The sequence below is a fragment of the Nanorana parkeri genome, unplaced genomic scaffold, assembly GCF_000935625.1.
Source record: "Nanorana parkeri isolate BGI_ZX_2015 unplaced genomic scaffold, ASM93562v1 scaffold765, whole genome shotgun sequence".
Taxonomy (NCBI): Eukaryota; Metazoa; Chordata; class Amphibia; order Anura; family Dicroglossidae; genus Nanorana; species Nanorana parkeri.
In genome coordinates, this window is record NW_017307033.1 from 606,783 (window position 1) to 627,327 (window position 20,545).

Consider the following 20,545-nt stretch of genomic DNA (forward strand, 5'->3'; position numbering starts at 1 on the left):
TTATATATTTGGGTGTCGATGCTTTTCTCAAGTGCATGCAATATAATTAATATATTTATAAAACTCCTACACCTTATAGTACATACAGTTTATTTGCCCACTGTATTGTTAGGTGCATTTGCCACCTGGGATTTATCTAGTGTTTAAACATCAGAAACCCAAACTGGGACAGTTATATTTTTGGATTCCTGTAGGAACCTGGAGAAATCAATACAAAAATGTGTACTTACAAACTAAGTAACATAGATCTATGTAAGCTTGATATGTACAAATTATATTCGCATTTGCTGACTACTTGCATTCAGAATGACTAATATAGCCTCCTAAACCAGGCGTCTTGTGGTGGCACACATGCACTTACTGAAATTTAGTACACCCGTGTAGCCTTGGGCACATTATTTAGTTGAACAACTGAACGAGAGCTGAAGCCACACCCCAGTCCTTCTCCTATGACGGCAATTGAATTTACAATAGCAGCACTGTTCCTTTGTGAGAGAGTACAGGTTTTACTTCTAAGTCAAAGCCTCTCTTACTGGTGTACAAAGATCATGGGGCAACCTGGGTGCACAAAAGTTATGTAAGATGGCCTCAATCATGCTGTATTGCGATACATGTTAACAATATGCAAGAAGATTCTCTTAAAAGCTTGACTCTGGGCAAAAAATATTTCTGCAGCTTTTAGAAATGAAATGTCTTACGCTAGAGAAATGTGCTCTTTTGTTGCAGTACAATGCTGCAGTCTTTGTAAAATAAAGGCTCACTGTCCCTTATTTCCCCATTTGTAAGACTGGTGGCCGCTGTCCCTGAACTTTTCCTGGACTACCAGTGATGCAATGTCCCCATTGTAGTTTATTACCTACCAGCGATGATGTAATTACATTATTGCTGACCAAGTGTCTCCGACTCCCTGTCTGTCCTGCCTGATAGCATGGTAAAATTTGATTGACGGGTCTAGAGACTTCTGTTCTATCCCACCCTCCATGATGACATCACACCATGCTTGACAAGCCAGGAGACACCTGGTCTGTCACGCCTATTCTCAACTGCCGAAATGTGCAGCAGTGTAGTTAGACAGAAGTCGGTGATTGTTGGCCAAAAATCGACCCTCATTAATGCCCATAGAAAGCTGTAGTTCCAATTGTGTAGTTGAATTGAGTAGTTGAACCCGGTATGCGTTTGCTTACCTCCCGATCTACTGAGCCGACCTGTGACAGTCTCATTGTCACAGGTCGGCTAGAACTAAGAGGTGAGTGAAAAGCACTCACCTCATAGTTCTCCTTTAAGATGCTTCCTTGATACCGCCTCCAGGTGCCCAGGCATATCTACTACTTCTGTGTGCCAATGATGATGTCACAGAGTCTAAAAAATAAATGTTAATAATTGGCATTAGTACAGGAATTAATGGGCCAAACTGAAAACTATCCTGGAATTCAGCTTTAAACCCTGTTCAAAGACTATTGTGGTCATCTTTCTTTTTCTCTGACAGGCAGGGCAGACATTTGTGAATTATCAAGGCAGCAGGTGTGAGCCGTTTCTGCCTATGGTCACATCATCTGTTGTGCTCATTGCCAGTGTAATGTATCTGCTTCAAAGCAAACTGGCAGCCTGTTCTCCTTGAACAGAACCCTGCTTTGTGTGTGCTTTAGTAAAAATATATAACGAATATAAATATATATTCACATGAGAGTTATACACACATGGCATAGTTAAGAATAGAAATCTGCAGTTGTTTTATGTTTGAGCTATGGCTTTGTACCATGTATGCATCAGTTTACGCTCGCATCTTATTGCATGCCAGCTGTGCCCTATATATGAAAAGCTTCTTGTACATTTACAAAGCAGGTTGTATTTTGATGCAAGGCTTATTAAAATGCCATCACAGTGCATGTGATGTCCAGTCTGTGGGGAGCGCTATAAATAGCTCTGGCTGAACAGCAGTGTGAAGGAGCTTCCGCCAGAGAGATGCAGAGATTACAGCCTGCAGAAAACTAGTGTTTATTGCTTCCCACTGAGGGCAGAGCCGGCAAGAGGCAGTTTCAGCAGCAGGCAGGTGGTTTTGGCTTGTGTCCCGTTTATAGTGGTCATCATTAAATGCATGTTCATTGTTACATTCGCATTCATTGTTGGCTGTGTAGCTATAAATATCCCTTTCGTTTTGCAAAAACATTAAACTGTTATACAAAGTATTTTTTTCCTTCTAACCCCAGCTAGATATAAACAGGTCTCACAGAGTAATGATGGATAGCTTGTGAACTGGCCACCATTTGTAAGCTTGCAAAGCTGTGATATTTCTCTCCGTTTCAGCTACATTTGTAATGTCAAGGGAACAAATGATTCTCGTTCTGCTATCAGAAAGTCTCTGCAACAAAACTAGCTCATTCTCATAAAATATTGCAGAGTATGGCTGACTTGGTGCATGTTTTGTAGGTTTGTGTTATTGGTTTGTACGTTGGCAGCCTGTTAAACATTATGAATGTCAGTGTTCTTGAAACCAACACAATCTTGACACAATCGCTAATTATATGAGTATTCAGGATATAGTTGGTGATATTAAAGGAGAACTGTGAGGTAATTTACACTCATCCTCATAGTTCGAGCCGACATGTGACAATGAAACAGTCACACATCGGCTCTAAAGATCGGGAAGTGAGTGAGCACATACCATCGCTCGCTCACTTCCTGATCATGTCCCTGCAGAGAGGGGTCACTGTTGGTCACTGCTCTCTGCAGGGATTTCCCCTCTCCAATCCTTCAGCGCTGACTGATAGATCAGATATGCAGAGCCCGCTGTCAATCAGCCAGCTGGGTGGATCTCGACAGTATTGTTGGGATCTGTCCCGGCTGCGGCGCTCTCCGTATATTGCGGGCAATAGCCCGTGATATAATGAGCTTTGGGTCACCGGAGGAGGTTAGTATATGTCCTCCCATGACCCTACAGAGATCTATGGGATAAAAAGATTACCCCATAGTTCTCTTTTAAAGTTAAAAGGATTTAAGCTATTGCAAATGCTGATTATATCGCTTACAATGGATGCTGCTTCTTGATCTTTAAAAGTTTTAGCTTCCTGCAGAATCAGTTGGTCTCCTGAGCACTTGTCCTGATATCCTGATTTAGAGTGACTCCTTTCTCAAGCAGAGTGCTATGCAGTCACCCTTGTGTGTGCTAGTAAGCTGTGTGTGTCTTCACAAACATGCAGACACAGCAAATCGAGCGCCTCCCCTCACCCCTGGCCCTCTCTCCTCCCTTCTATAAGCTAGAAGATGAACAGTTGATGGAGTTTGCACTGTCCTTTGTGATCTTGTACTGGACAGGAAGTTCAGGGAAGCTGAGCTGAGAGACTTGGAAGTAGCTGTTCAGGAACGTGAAGGTTGTAAGTGTCTGGGCAAAAATATAAAGCAATACTTTGCTGGGCAATGTATGTTTGTTTGATCTTGATTAATTATTGAAAAAAAGTTTGACTACTGTTAAGTTTGTAGGTATGATACTTTGATATATTTGTTTTACTATTAAACTTCCTTTCCATAAAAAAGAAAATGAAGCAATTTATTTTAGATACACTGAACTTGCAAGGACCTTGCTTTATAATTTAAATATATGTACATTTTAACAATAAACTTCTCCTGTTTGCCGAGATCTAAACTACAGAACACATTCCCCCTATGTTGTGGAGATGAGGAGTAGGGTGTTCTGTAGTTTCATACTTAGAGTGATGACACTGCTTCCCTATAAATACAGTACCGTAGGTAAGCACTGCCATGTTAGGACAGCAAGTGTGTTACTGGCAGGATCACCAGGTCAAAATAAAATGAATACATCCACCACCTTTTAAGGACAGTTGAGCTATAGTATATAAAAACATTTATTGGATTTAGATCTACTTTAACCCTTTCAATGCCAGAGGTGGGAGGGTTTTTTCACTTATGTTAAATGCACATTTTTAGGCCTGAAGATTTCTTGACACCCCCCCACACCAGATTTATATTTTCTAAAAGCAGAGACCATGTAGAATAAAATGGTGGCAGTTGCAATGTCTAGATCTGTACAAAAATGGTTTACCAAACCCAAATGTTCAGTAAGAAATATATTATAAGTTCATTGTAGTGCACATTATCTCAATATATTACCCAGTGTTTTGGTAAAATATAACAGATGAGATTGAGCTGATTTAAATAGATGCCAAACACGTCAAGCTTCAAAATTGTGTGCATCCAGGAAATGGCAATAAACGATGGTACCTAAAATTGTCTTTAGGCGATGCTTTAAGAGCATTTACAGGTAATTCATCTAAAGTTAACCATTAATAATGGTCCCAAAATTGTTTCTCTCACTCCAGCATGCATGACAATACCCAACGTTTGGTGCAATCGTTTTTATATTTGGGTGCACCCAAGGCTCGTTTGCATTAGTATGGACTTTTGTTGTTACTACTTTTTTTTATTTTACTTTAATACCATCTAGGGCTGCAACAACTAATCGACATAATCGATTATAATCGATTATTGGAAAAGTTGTCAACTTTTTCAATAATCGATTAATCGAATTCCGATCAGTTGGCACTGTTCACAGCTCCACACGCTGTGCGCCGCACATCCTCCCCACCTCACGCTCGACGCTGCCAGACCCGCTCGCATCCACGCTCCACGCGCCGCACCTCCTCCCCGCCTCACATTTCCTGCCCATCCACGATCGGCAAGGCACGCGGGGAGATGTAGTAAGGAGGAGCAGGGGTGGGGGGATGACAGCCGCTGATAGACAGGTCCGATCTCAGAAGCAAGTTGCTGGAAGACTGCTCAGGTAAGCCTGCACTTTCCCACACATGGTGCTCTATAATGTATTGCTGGGATTTGTATTTCTCTATAGCTGATGGTACATTGTACTGTACATTATACATAGGAATACAAATACCAGCAATGCATTATACACTGTATGTATAATGTATTGCTGGGATTTGTTGTACTCCTCTATGGCTGGTGATATTCTGCATTGCGCTGTATAGAGGACTACAAGTCCCAGCAATAATACATTATACAGCGCAATGCGGAATACCACCAGCTATAGAGGACTACAACAAATCCCAGCAATAGTACATTATAAAGTGGTACAATGCTAAATACCACCAGCTATAGAGGACTACAAAACCCAGCAATAGTACATTATACAGCGCAATGCAGAATGCCGCCAGCTATTGTGTACTATTGCTGGGATTTGTTGTATTCCTCTATAGCTGGCGGTATTCTGCATTGCGCTGTATAATGTGCTTTTGCTGGGTTTTGTAGTCCTCTATAGCCAGTGCCATTCTGCATTCATTGCTGTATAATTTTACACTTTCCATTTCACTATATTGCACACCACACTATCTTTTTTCTTTTTTACTTCCACCGCTCCAAGCTTGCTCCTGTGATGGACTACAATCTCAATACAAACTAGTAGTTCTATCACTGGAGCCATTTTTTAAACTTTATTTTATTGTTTATCCGATTAACCGATTAATCGAACTTAATAATCGGCTAACTAATCGATTTTGAAAATAATCGTTAGCTGCAGCTCTAATACCATCACATAGGGGGCTCACAAGCAGGTGTTTGTTGGGGGGCAGCATATCAGAGAGGGGGTGTTTATTTGCTCTTGATGGTTGGGATGCAGGGGCCTGCGGGAAGATCCAATTTATAATGCCTGTAAACCAGTGCTGGCAGCATCTCTCCTCTGGTTCCCCCTCTGCCTCGGGTATTCCAGGGCTATCCTCATTCCTGGACTCTCTAGGATCTATTTTGAAAGGGTTTTATGTCACTGGCAGCACGTCTTCTTTCTGAGTCGCAGGTGAGAAATGCCTGTCTCCCTCCCCTCTGCCCTCCCAAGTCTTGTTTTGCCCCGACTCTCTTCATTGCATTACCCCTATAAATCAAAGGTGACTAAAAAGTGGATGTCTCTGCCTATGGTTGATCCTCCAGTTTCTCAAATAAACAAGTATTCTAGTACAGAGTTCCCCTCCTTGAGGCTGGGTTCACACCTAGGCGTACGGAATATGCGAGTTTGCCGCACGTTTCGACCGCGATTTGCGGTTAAAAAACCGCGTGCCAAACGCGCGTTTCCGAGGGCTACCTGCCTATATCCCGATGGATACGCGCGGCAGATACGCCCAGAGGAGCTCCTGTACCTCTTTGGGCATAGGGCGTTTTGCAGCGCGTTCCTACGCGCTGTAAAGCGCCCTTGTGTGAACCAGGCCTTAGAGATCCAACAAGGCAGAAGCCAATGCTAGATCTATGATGCGTAGTATAGTCAAAAGTAAATCACAACATGAGTGAGGATATGCATTAGAGCCAGTCAGCTAGTAGGAAATTCAAGAGCAATGGTTTTCAGCCTTTTCATTCATTCTTAAGGGTCCAGTGTAATCTATTTTTAACTTAAGACATGTGCAGAGTTTTAGATAACCATGCCTTAGCAATTTTATGTTTCATGGCCATCAAAACATGGGTCATAAGGGATACATTGGTGCCTGGAAATGTTCTCAGATTTCAAATTGAGCAGTGCTTCACTTGGATGCATTGGAAGTGGGCATTGAAGAAGGGTATGCAAAATATTGTAGATCAGAACTTCTGCACGATTGAACAGGTCCACTATATATGGTAAAGAGTGTCCGGTCCTGAAAAACTAATTGGAGTGGCTCAAATTCCCATGGATGACACGGTTGGGTAACATGTACTATCCAAGTAGTGCTTTATAATTAAACACTACAGCTGATGTGTTGTGGGAAAAGCATTTGTTAGTGTCTCATATTTGGACCCAATATATATTATCATCATCCTCTAGTGACATCCCCAGGCCATCTCCCAATTGCACACATAGGTGTAAGGTCTTGGAGTACTTTGGACAGTAAAGTATTGTACGGGAGAGAGATTAGTTCCAGTTAGTGGGACATCATTGCAAAAGGATTCAAACTGGGTACACAACCAATGGCTGGAGAACGTGATTATTTTAAAGTGGACCTTTCTTTAATACTTAAAGAAATATAAAGTTTTGCTGTCTTAACATGGATTCATTAGCACAGTATAATGTGACAAAGTAAACCAGTGAATAAATGTTCTTCTACAAAAATACATGAACTTTATTATTTTGTCATATCAAAAGGACTTGGAGCTGAACTATAGACAGATATAAAAGAGACAGATTCATGCCAGGGCTGCAACCAACTAATCGATAATGAGAATAGTTGTTAACTATTCTCATTATCGATTAGTTGGTTGGATCACTTAGCTCCCTCCTCCATGCTGGGAGGAGGGCACAGCAAGCAGTGGGAAGTGCAATATCCAGCTTGCTATTTGAATTGGTCAATAGCAGACTGGCTATTGCACCATCCCACTACCTGCTGTATTTAAATTCAGCTGCTGTGGAATCTTGCCACTGGCAGCTGTCATTCCCTGGCTGACGCTATTCCAGCACCATGTGCTTACAATACAATTATTTTTAAAAAATATGGAAAAGGTGGGAAAAAGTCATTTTCGGTTTCAGCCTGACAAATTCTGCCGCGGGTGGTGCATTGGGGGAGATGCCAATTAGTTGCCATGGGCAACTGCTCCGGATTCTGTTTGCTCCAGTTTTGATAAATTCCCCTAATTGTAATATTTTAATATCCATTGCATTTCCCAGAAGGGAATCTAACTAACTAAGAGGAGGGCATGATGTTGTATTGAATGACGTTCTGAAAGTTTTCAGATTCTGTGCTCATTCTTAAGTTAGTCTAGTTGAAACTTGGCCAGTACTTCCTTTACCTTGTGAATTTGTGAGCTGAGAAAGCTGTTACGACTCGTTGTGAATGAATTGTGACAGCCGTTTCATATTTCTAATCCCCCCCAGCCTATTCAGTTAAAATGCCATTGTCCTGACCACTGCGATGGAATTTAGTACTATTCATCCTTACAGTAAGAAGGCTATAAATCCTAGAGATGAGACCGTTTCATTGATTTTACAGGACGCTTTTACCTAAGCGGCCATAAAAGAAAAGGTTTAATGCATAAAAAGAAAGGGAAGTATAGTGTGTTTTCAGTGAATACATATTTTTATTTTATACCTTTTTTATATTGCAGTGTTTACCTTAATATGACTTTTTCTATTATGAAGTGTTAAACAGATATTACATTTAAGATACTATACTATATTAATATACTAGGTAATAATAATCAGTTGGTTTCCTGAGTTCAACAGGTTGCCATTAAAAAAAAAAATATTTATATTTGAGCTCTGTTTTAATCCCATGGTCTAATGTGTTTAGCCCCCTCCCCAAATATTTTAGGCCCGTTTGCTTATAAATTCAGAATGATCTATACATTTTAGCTCTGTTTTGGGAACTTGTTTGTGTTTTCTGATAATTATGCAGATTAGCATACAGAGAGTACTTTAATGAAGGTGTGTTGCAGTGTTTGGAGGGAGTATGGAAGGATTACTCTGATGCTCCACTGACCCCTATGACTCTTGTATGTAAAATCAGAATAAAGAGCTCCTGGCTTGTGCTGACTAGATAGACAAGGTCCGAATGAACAGCTTTTCCCACAGCAGCCTTACTCATCTCTCCCTCCTCCTCCTCCTCCTATGGCTTTATTTCATTCCAGTCCTTTACACTGGATTTCTTTTCTTCTGTAGAGAGCTGCCTGTGAAGTCCTGGGAACTGCACGCTCTCCTTGCTCTACGTGTTTCTGCATTTTAATCTGTCGGCTCCCTGCGCCGTCTCTTTCTGAGCTATTTATAGCCTCCGCCTCCTGGGTTTTTATTCCAGTCGGCAGCTGCACCGTATTGTCATCAAACTGCCCCAGAATGAATAGCCTTTTCTGCATCCTCCTGCCTGAAGGCTCTCGTTTATCACAGGTCTCCCTTTCTAAATACAAAACAAAGAAGACATTTTATTAATTCCAAATTGGGCCAGGCAGGTGTTTCATAGGGGAGGCATGAAAATTTACATGATGAATGAACAGATATTAGATGGGGGTCTCTGAATAGTCCATGTATTTTTTTCACCCCAACATCAAATTGGGGCTTTTCACCCTTGGACTGTTCGAGATAATCTGGCCTGTCTATGGATCGGCACCCGCACACAGCAGACGAGTCGTGCACATTCCTATTAGTGCACAGACATCATACAGTGTATTTATTCCCATGGTTCTATCCTCAGTGATGCTCCATTTTTAATAAGAGTAATGCACTGAGCATCATTTTTCCATTATTCCATTATGTCTTTCATTTAACTGATACAGACATACTCTGATCATAAGTTGAATGTATACCTTCTCATTTCTCTCTGCAGATGGAATATCTGATCGGGACCAACCAGTGGAGCTTATAACACAGACTCGTGCCAAACACATGCCAAGCACTGGTGAGTCCATCCACCTGCATACCGCTGCATCTGCATAACAAAATGCAATGCTGTTAGAATTAAAAGTACATTTGTTTTCATCAGTTATCCTCAACCAATTGGGTTTTTCAACTAACTTTGATGTGGTTCCCATGTTGTCTTGTTGTACAGGCAGTCATTATTTGTCAACGAGAACCTCTATTCTATTTTGCACATTAAAGAATTATAAAGCCCATAATAGCCATCTGATGTGATTTTACTCAAATATTCAGCATTATTAATCAATAAGGTGTTTTGAGCTTCTTTCCCTTTTCATTAGAACTGAAACAGTGAAATTGCTGTTGTCCATGGTAACTGATCAGTGGGATTTCTTTGATTTATATGTGAAAATAAAACAAAGAACCTTATTGGTCATATTACATAAACTCTGCTTTTGATCTTGCTTTTGTTTCTATTGTTTTTACAGTTGTTCTCCAGTTCTACAGTTGTTTTCAACCATAACTTAATATGGCTTGCATTCTGGTTTGCACTTTCTTTACACATGTAACAGTGGTGCAGATAATCCGTGACATGCTATGCCCATGGATTGTGAAACTCTGAACACTAAGCACTTTGTTCTAACCTGTAAAAATCCATAAAGTGTGAGGGTGTGTGTGGTAAACTTGTGTTTTAATATTAGTTAGGCTGGCCATTGATGGACAGATATCTTCAAGAATGGTAGTTGGAGGGGGTGGGAGATGGTTCTATTATCTTTGTAAAGATGGCTCAGTTGCCTGGGCACCCTTGTTTCTTGCATGGCAGCGATATTGAGGCACATGCTGTATGTTCCATCTGCACTATGCAGAAGAAGGAAGGAGTCTGCCATTCTCATACAAATATATTTTTCAGCAAGTTGGAAAATATCCATGTGTGATGAAATGCCTCCGACAGCCTAAGGAACAAGCTTATCGTCAGGCAACACATATAACAATTAGATGGTTTATAGCCAGCCTTACAGAAACGTCTGTTGTAGCTTGCTTGATCACAGTTTACAAATTTATACTGAAGTACCTGCGTTGTTGTGGAGCGGTCCCATTCATTTCATTTGTCAGGTTTGACTAGCAGCCCCACCTACCAAACGCAACATGCTGTGTGTCTTGTGCCGCAAAGCATCAAGGCTGCAGCAATGTATAGAGCACTGTGCGGCCACAGTTCTGACATTTAGGGCTGCAACTAATGATTATTTTCATAACCGATTAGTTGGCCAATTTTTTCCCCGATTTTAATCTGATAAAAAAATAAATATTAAATACCATCTTAATTTAAAATAAAATGCACAATAAAACTGCATGCATAATTGCAATCGCACTGCACCAGAATGCACAGCATTGTGGTACCACGCGTTCCAGTGCGGGTGATCAGACTGTGGGTGGGAGGCGTGTTTGGGGTGCTATTGAAATGTATGGCACTCCAACGCACCTCCCGCAGCCGAATTTGTAAGGCCGTAACCAAAAAGTACAGCAGGTAGTGGACTGGTGCAATAGCCAGCCTGATATTGTCTATTGCACCTGCCCACTGCTTGCTGTGCCCTCCTCCCAGCATGGAGGAGAGAGCTAGGGGATCCAACCAACTAATCGATAATGAAAATAGTTGACAACCATTCTCATCGATTAATTGGTTGCAGCCCTACTGACATTGCAGCAGGCGGTTTGGGTGGTGGTAAAACAGCCTTAATGTTTTGAGTCCCTGATCGAGGACAAGTAGCCAGATAACTTTTGGCTTGTCTCCGAGTCAGAGTTTTTGACATGAAACAATGCAGTTCAGCAGAGCCAAACTATTGAAGCCAGTGGGTCACCATAGCATCCAGGTTGATAGCATTTTCAGCAATCTCCTCTGAATTAAAGAATGGGCTTCTTTAACTTAACACGTGTGCGCGAACGTATGTCGACAGGTTAACAAGCTTTAAAGTTTTCTAAAAGCAGGATACTTTCTGTTTACTAGCTCTTGCTTTTTATCTCCTATATAGGGAAGGGTTAATACAGCAATACTGTACATTTTTTTTAATCAATATGTGACAGTGTACATATATTGAGCAGCTATGCTTTTACACACTGCGGTGATGTTTCAAAATAAGATTTGCACAGTTGGTTTTAATTTTGATCCCTTTTTGCAGCTCTATTCAGACTTGCTCCTTTAGTATGTCATCCTTTCTATGGCGGACATAGATATTCACACATCGCCATAGTAGTTAATTAAACATCTTTTTGCTCGGCACACTCGGTTGTCATTTGTTCAGTTACTTTTAGTCTTACTGCAGCTGTTATTGATGCTGCGAAATGTCATCCAGTAAGGGCTCTATCCGCAGTTTTTGTAGCTCTGTTTTCCACGGGAGCACTCTAGATAGGATTGTATCTGTGACAGTCTCCAGGGTGTGTGATTCACCTGCTGAGCTATGGTGAGTCACCTTCCTGCCGACGGAGGCGTTCTATGCCATACGGAGAATCTTTGGAACATGTTATCCTGTCTAATGAAGGAAGCAGAAGACAGGCTGGAGTGGGCGGCAGCTTCGGGGACATGAATGAGCTTCCGATGACACCAATACGGTGACAACAGGTTGTGCCTGCAGCTTTTCTTTGACGGAAATAACCTCGCAGTCTGCAGTGTACTGTGATCATATTCCCAATGATGAATTATACTGCATAATACCTCTTTTGTAAAGTGTCTTTTCTGATAAGGAGAAAGTACATGTAACCTACGTTGGAAAAGGAGCGCCATTATGGATGATTAGACTGCAGTGTTCTTAACATTATCTTGATTTCAAAACTGTCCATGTAATTCTAGAACTTTTCCCACACGTGATAGAGATGGTGTAGAGCAGTATTGGCCATTTTGTTGTTCACAGAGGTGCTGAAATAAATTGTAGGCCGTCTTGAGCTTGCTAGACACCAGCATATCCTGCCCATATAATTTGGCCGTATCTACTTCTACAAATAACAATCTAACCTCATGATTTCTGCAGTGAAATGGCCCGAAGACCCTGCTTAGACTGACTGATATCATTGTGCAAGTATATTTTTTCTTTGTACGCCTATGCTGATATGTACGCCTATGCTGACTGTTGCTGATGTGATTTGTCGCACGCATAGTTCTCATCTAAAACACAGGTTAAGAAAAAGAAGCAAAAAGCTAAAAGTTTTCTTGGGCAAATCTGGTCTTCAGTTTTATGAGGTGAGCACTTTGCATCACCTACAGACTTATTTCTATTACAAAGGTTTTAAATCCCCAGCCTCATCGCTCTGCTATGGAAATAATGAAGTTGGGGCTAAATGTCACCACCAGAATTCCCTCTAATTTTATATTTCTGGTAATGTAGCAGGGCGAAGGGAAATGACCAATATTGATTTTGTGATGTCTAAGGAAAAGAGCAGAACTGTGAACATCCAGCTATGGTTCCATTGAAATATAAGAGTCGGGGAATGATGTCATCTACCATTGACCATCCATAACTGAAGGAGAACATTGGGTGGATTATCCCATATATGCTGAATGCACTGATCAGTGTATCTGCTTACTTTAAGCTGAATTTTAGCGAAATGGCCGAAAAATCCAGTCATGAGTGGTGCTGTCGGCAGCACCTGCTTCTGCAAAAGTCAATTTCAAAGTCTGAGGATCCATGAGGAAACTTTTCATTTGAACATTGGCTTCTTCCAACCAAATGCAGTCACTCTTCGTGTATTCAGGCAATTTAATAGCCGGCAGTGGAGATTCCTCCATCCATGCTGTTTAGCGTTGATGGGGGAAATCAGTTGATTTCTCTTGTACAGTCCGTTCTAAAAGCCAATCAGCATTATAACTTTCCCTAGCACAGGGGGGGCGGGGTGGTGATTGCTTGCTAGGATGAGTGCCAAATATATCTAATTATATACACCTGCGATGATTGGGAGCTATCTGGTGATTCTATGCTTCTAAAATGACACTTTCAGCAGGTAACGCGCATGATTGTCAGACTGAACCCTCGCTCCCCAAGGTTTGGTTATTCTGATTCTCTTAAGGGCCTGTGTTGACAGACTTTTGTTTGTCTCAAATTGCGTCTCTCCCTATACAAGTCTATGGGAATACAAAAGCGGGTCAGGAGGAGGTCACCTGCAGGTCAAAGGCACGGTCTATGAATTCTGAATGTTCTCAGAAGCATATCAAGTTTATCAACACAGTCAGGGCTCCAAACTTAAGATAAATATATTTCATATTGCTGTCCTCTGGTGATTGCTGTTATGGTACTGAAGATGAATTGTGACTTTGTAATGGGTAGATAATGATTTTGTGCATCTCACATGCCACATGCTTGGAGTTGACGTGAAGGTTTCCTGCTCTTATGCAGCTATTGTATTTTTTTTTTTTATAGTTACAGAATGGAGCCTTTTTTCTTTATCCTCCATTCATGTTTTAGTTTTTATTCAAAACCACCAAATGCATCACCCTCCGCAATTCCGGGGCCAATGTGTCTTGGATTGTGGGAAGAATTGCTGTGGGGAGATGGGCTGTATTATAATGATGCTCTGCTGAGGGTTCCGTCACTCTGTTGAATACAGTCTTTGTGTGTCTGTTAACGTCACCACTTCAACTACTTTCGTAAGCCTCACAGATAAACCCAGAGGAAAAGCTTTGAGACCAGGGACTGGGGGAGCTCCCTCAGGGATCTAAAGAAGCTGGCTTTGTTTTCCGAAGGACTCAGTGTGTCAAACTCCCCTCACTGACATGCCTGACCCTCCCCCGCCTTCCTGTCAACTTTTGCTAACAAGTTTGCTCTGGGGTTCTTGGTGATCAAGAGTCCTAAGTGACGCATCAGCCTCTCAACACAATAGTCTTTGATTGTGCGTCACATCTATGCAGCTGTGTCCTTATGTTGCCTGTAATTGTATGAACTTCTTCCCTGACATGGTAGAACTGCCAGCTTTCATCTCGTCCTCCAGATGGACAACATCCTGAATGGTCTTCAATTTTTCACGTTAACTCTTCCTGCAACTTGCCCCAAACAGGTGCACTGGCATCTTGTGCATATCTGGAACACTGCAAGAATTGGCATGCAAGAATTAGTTTAGAGTCTAGAAGGTTGACTCGTTTTTATGATTTTGTTTTAATAAGCAGGACAACTTTATTAAATAAGAGTCTAATGTAGAGCGTTATTGAATAGGAATGTCGGCCTGAGAAAGGGGTCCTGCAAGGCCCTGAAATGTTGGTGGAGGGGGAAGATGTTTTTTTTGGGGGGGGGGGGGGGGGTTGGCAGCTAATGAAATGAACATCAGCAATAATTTTTCCCTATAATCACCAATTAGATAAATAAATACAATGAATTACCTTTTGAGGGGGGGGGTTTCGACTGCCTTTTTAAAAAAAAAACCAAGATTCTATTGTATTTTCAAAAAGTGATATAAAAGTCTGTCTCGCATTACATTTTGCCCTACCCTTTTCTGTGTGGCAGCCCTTGGAGGTTAAGTTGTTGGGTATCGGTTTCAAAGTGATTTTATGGTGTTTCCAAACTTTTAAAAGAGATCTTTAGGGAGAAAGGTAGGAAAAGACACCAGAGTTGAGATCAGGAGATAATTCTCACATTTATAACTTTGCAGAGAGGGCAACCGATGTGGATGTGCCACCTTAGATCGTCATGCACATTGCGTTGACATCCGTTTAGGTCATGTTTTGCATTTGAAGGAGCCCATTAACTTGAGTAAAAATGTCAGCACAGCACACAAATTGCAGCAAACGGGACCTTTCTCTCCACACAGACCAGCTTGTTGGTGGGACTAGACACTAGAGCTGCAGCTAACGATTATTTTCAAAATCGATTAGTTAGCCGATTATTAAGTTCGACACTGTTGAAAACTGTACATTAGAACAATGGCACTCATTCACTAGGCTATGGTGGGCACTTATAAACCCTAAAGTTGGCTGTAGACGGCTCAAATTCTAAAGGATTCTGCTGAATCAGCTGAAATTTGAGCCACGGGTGACCCTGCAACACCAGCCACCTCAGGAGAAGTCAATTTAAATATCAATTCAGCCAGGTGGAAAATTATCGGCCGACCAGTGACTGCATCCTTTTGGATTCGGCAGTGGCAGAAGCTGCGGCTGCATGAATACAGCTTGGCTGGGGGATTCAAGTAGAGCTGCAACAGTTAATCGATCTAGTCGATTAAAATCGACGATTGAAAACATTACCAACGTTTTCGATTGTCGACTCGTCGGCTATCAATTGATTTCCCTGTTCGGGGCTCTACACGAGCGATTTTTTCACTGTCTGTTTTCAAGAGGAATGGTAGACTGCATGGCCCAAAACTGGAGCTCTCTATGCCCAGCTTCATACTCCATAGAAACCATGAAAACACTATGACCCTCACATTTTATTTATAATTAATTGCTGAATTGGAAAGAAAAATCCTATTGTCCACACATTTTTGTTTTAATAGCCATCCCCTTTATTGCATTTTAATTCCTGTTTAGTTAGATCTATGGAATATCTTTGGTAAATTGAAGTCAACTCTGTGTTTTCTGTTTTTGTTAAATTCTCTTTTTCTCATTGTAGTTGATGTTTCTGCTGCGCTGCCACTTCAGGTGGCCTCTGGCACCCTTCCTATGGACCTTCGGCTGGATCCTCAGTATCCTCTCCCAGGGACAGACACTAGTGGGAGGGAGCAACAGCTGCAGCAAGAACTGATGACACTAAAGCAGAAGCAGCAAATACAGCGGCAGCTCCTTATAGCAGAGTTTCAAAGACAGCATGAACAGCTGTCAAGACAACATGAAGCCCAGCTACATGAACATGTAAAGGTGAGAGCTTATAGGAGTTACTGGTTTTTAAAAGTACTGGTAATAGTTGTGCTAATGTATTGACCTTGTTTGCAGCAACAACAAGAGCTCCTGGCCATGAAACATCAACAGGAGCTTTTGGAGCACCAGAGAAAGTTGGAACAGCATCGGCAGGAGCAAGAAATAGAGAAACAGCAGCGGGAGCAGAAACTGTTACAGCTGAAGCATAAGGAAAAGGGAAAAGAAAGTAAGTGTGTTAGAGGCTTCAGAATACAGGTATTCCTCACTTAACGACGGAGTTCCGTTCCTACGACCAGGTCGTTAAACGAATTGGTCGTTAAGCAAGGAACTCTATACAGTACTGTACTGCATTAGTACAGTACTGTATAGTTTTGCAGATGTACAGTACATAATAAAATACTCACCGAGACCCGCAGTGAAGAACAGAGTACAGCACTTCCACCAGCGAGATGTCACACTGCCGCTGCCACGTTCCCGCACGTAAGGTGGAAGGTCGGTCGTAAGTGCCAGTGGTCGCAAAACAGGTAAGACGTTAAGCGAGGAATGTCTGTACAGAGTATTCAGTGAGTACTGTGTGTGGTGTAGGAGATTCCTTCAGTAAGTGATGTCACGAGTCTGGTGTTAATTTACATACTTGCTCTGGGTAAATAACCCAGAGAGAATTGAAACCGAAGATATGTCCTGATGCACTGGAATCTTTATTTTATGAAGGTTTACATTGGCAGTCTACAAATTTTTCAAAAGGCAGGTTCCTTTTTTTTTTTTTTACACAAGTATATGCCTTCTCATTGCAATCAAAAATCTTGTTTCTTCAAAGCCTGCTCACTGGCCCACTATTAAGAGGATGCCTAGGCTGATGAAGGGCCAGGCTAGCCCCTAAAATGTTCCTCACCACTTTTTCCAGTTTTTTTTTGCTTACTGTTTTACTTATCATTGCTTGTGCTATGGAAAGTGGCCCTGGGACAAAGCTTTCATAATACTCGCATTTGTTGGAGCAATCGTTCCACCTTTCACTAAAGGGACTTATTGACTGCCCTTTAACTTAACTTTACATATAACAGTGCTTTGGACACAGTAAATGGTATTTTACTTGCAGTTTACCATTTTCTCTGGATTCACTTTTGTAGGTGCTGTTGCAAGCACTGAAGTTAAAATGAAGTTACAAGAGTTTGTTCTGAACAAAAAGAAAGCCCTTGCTCACCGTAGCCTAAATCACTGCATGTCTAGTGACCCTCGCTTCTGGTGAGTATTGTATGTTTACCCTTGGTGTCTAGAGTCTTTTGTTTGGCTGTTGTAGACTAGAGACATGTGAGATTTTGTAATGCCTAATTTTTTTTTGTTCAGTTGAAAATCACATTGTGCAAACTTGCCCCTGAACTGGTGATTATAGCAATGGAAAAAGCTCTGACTCTGCCACATGACTTGATCAATCACATTGTTTTTAGGGGAAGAATTACTTATCTTAGAAGTTCAGAGCCTTTCCTTTAAAAAAGGAAAAGAACTTGGGCATAAAAAACATTTTGTATGTTATTTAAAGTGACACTAAACTCAGAAGTTATTTCTTAAAAATGAATTTATGTACCTTAACTATTAACAAAAGTGTATCCTATTTTTGTATCACTCAGATGTAGATCTTCAAATCATCTCTGAATTGGTCCTCCTTTCTGGAGGGGGGCTGTTTTTGTAACCCATGGTCCCTGTGTATGTTGTAAAATAGTCACCACTCCAAGCTCGCTCCAATGATGGACTACAATCTCCATTGAAATTCGTAAACTAAACGTGATGTAGTCCATCATGAGAGCGAGCTTGGTGCGGTGACTACTTTAAAACACACACAGGGACCATGGGGAACAAAAGTAGTCACCCTCCAGAAGGAAGGATGGTGTCCGCACCTATTCAGAGATGATTTAAGGATCTACAGCTGAGCAATACACAAATAAGATACATTTTTGCAAATAGTGCATATAAATGCATCTTTGGCATTTTTAAACATGTTAAACTGGTAACTAGCCTGTAAAGTATGCACCTATTTTGCATTGTTTTCCAGCGCACCCCATGGCAGCAATATGTCTGGTTTATATTATGCAAACCCTGACAAGTACTTGTTACTACTTTTTTTTTTTTACTTAATAAAAATGTGTTAAAATAAATTGAAGCCGATAATTTGGAGACAATAACAATTGAACTTGTAATGACTGGGGCAAGATGAGCAAAATTTGTCTACAGTGGTAATCTATCCAAGATCTCTCAATTGTGCTTAATCTCTACACAATTAAAACTGTATGTGATTGTGATCTGCAGTGGAAGTTTTACTAACTTTAAGGACATCTTAGTAGAGCATATTTATAATTGATATGGATGCTGTATGAGTTTATCAGGGCAATGGTTACTAATTCCAATAACCATCCTAACCCACAGGAAAACTCAGCATAGCTCCCTGGACCAGAGTCCACCACCTCAGGGAGGGGTATCTGGGTCATACCACCATCCTGTCTTGGGAATGTATGACTCAAAGGATGACTTCCCCCTAAGAAAGACAGGTGAGCATCGGCAAGGCTGCTATGGTTCAGTCAAAGAATATTGCTTAATTAGCTACTGACCTGACTGTTTCTAAAGGAAACTATTTTTAAACCACTTACTTTGCATTGAATGGTAGATGTTTGTTTACATCTCAATACACCCTGTGCATATTGTGTGCATGTGAGACAAGTAAGACATTACACCTGCTTTTTTTTAAATTTATTTTTATTGTCTTTTTTTTATTACCCACATTGACTACTTTCACTCTCATCCTAGCCACATTTATTTTCCTAATCTCTTTGCCTCTACATGTTGTATTCTAACCCCCACACCCATTTTCCATTTGTGTGTGCCTTATGAGTAGTTACAGGAATGCTTGTGAATTATTAATGTTGCTATAGTATATTTATTTGATGTGGTCTTCTCAGGCAGCGGGCTGAGCTGGTTCCGTGGGTTAAGTCGGGTACCAGCGGAAGCTTTCACCACTATGAAAGCTATCGATTGATGTTAATGTGGCTGTTGAGATTCCAGTTCTGCTTCCAATTTCTTAGATAAGACACTTGGACCTGTGATAAATTCCTGGATTTACAGCAGTGTGTGGAGTTATTTGTGCAAGTAAAATATGGTCTGTTTAATGCTGCGTATCTATTTTTCCGTAAAGCTTGTTTAGTATATATGCAGATGGGAACAGCCATATTTGGCCATGATTAAAATTAATGTTCTTAGGCTGGTCATCCACTGTACGAATTGCAGCCAATTCTTGATGAACAGGCCGAAATTCATTGTTGCACTTCTTCTGTCCGACATCCTTTTTTTTTAAAATAAAATCGAAGGAGCCGGATGGAAAACTTTCTCTTGAACAGTCACAAAGCCAATCAGCTGCTGTCACTGTTTGGGTTTTCTTACAGCCACATACCTACCGCTGTCATAATATGACAGCCAAACTGGCTGTTTAACATGGATGGAGGAATCGGTTATATATTTTCGTTCATCGATTTTTTTTTCCCGTTCATTAGGGACATAGGTTCATAAGTTCCAAGCATATGGGTTATATGCAGCCACCTACAGGAGGTGGACACTGGCAAATAAAAAAAAAAAAAGAAAACTTGCCACTCCCCACGTTTCCCATGTCTCTGTCCAACTTCAGTGCATGCAGAAAAAAAAATAATCTTCACCATCTAGAATATAGTTCATGCTCTACAGATTTACATTGCAGCCAATCATTCAGTTAGAAGTCTTATACTTTTCGGCTTCCTAGAAATGGCTTTGGATCCTAAGGCCTTTTATTCAAGTGGAACTAGTCTTTGCATGTTGCCCAGGTTGGGAATCTCAGCTCAGTATGCCGTACGGACCTGGCATTTACAGTTCTACTATAAGTTTATAGTAGAACTGTTCAGCAGACTGTCCCCTTTAAATTAATAGCTGTCATCAGCGGCTCACAAGCCGCTGATGACTGCTATTATCAAAAATACCAGCTGATTTGAAAAATGTTCCGGAGGGCTTGGCAGCGAAAGGGTTAAGAGAGTTATGTATGCCATTCACAGCTTTCTTGTCTTCGAGGCATCATTGTATTGTTCCTGACTTAGAGTTGTTTAGTTTTCCCACTCTTTGGTGGACATTGCTTTGGGATGTCCAAATGGTAATTTTTTAAGATCACGACTGTGTCCTACAGCGAACTGAAGAGAAAAATGCATTGTGTAGCCAGCGCCAAATCCTTTTCTCTGTGTTCATTGAAGAACACCCATCCTTCCTTGTTTTTTTTGACAACTGTTCCCTATGCACTGCTTTGGGACTAACTAAGCTGCCTCTAGCAGATGGAGGGTTGCCCACTGTCGGGGGGCCACTCCTTGGCTCTGCTTTTTGTTTTTTGTTCTTTT

At 41.2% G+C, this 20,545-nt stretch overlaps 1 protein-coding gene across 1 annotated transcript in view; it reads left to right on the plus strand.

Annotated features, from left to right (window-relative positions):
• Nucleotides 1–20,545, plus strand: part of HDAC4 (histone deacetylase 4) — a 126,954-nt gene that overhangs the window by 67,800 nt on the left and 38,609 nt on the right. Inside the window, exons 2-6 of the mRNA XM_018564627.1 lie at nt 9,294–9,365; nt 15,904–16,148; nt 16,224–16,374; nt 17,276–17,390; nt 18,567–18,688. Coding sequence (XP_018420129.1) covers nt 9,294–9,365; nt 15,904–16,148; nt 16,224–16,374; nt 17,276–17,390; nt 18,567–18,688 — 705 coding nt within the window. The remainder of the gene's footprint in view (nt 1–9,293; nt 9,366–15,903; nt 16,149–16,223; nt 16,375–17,275; nt 17,391–18,566; nt 18,689–20,545) is intronic.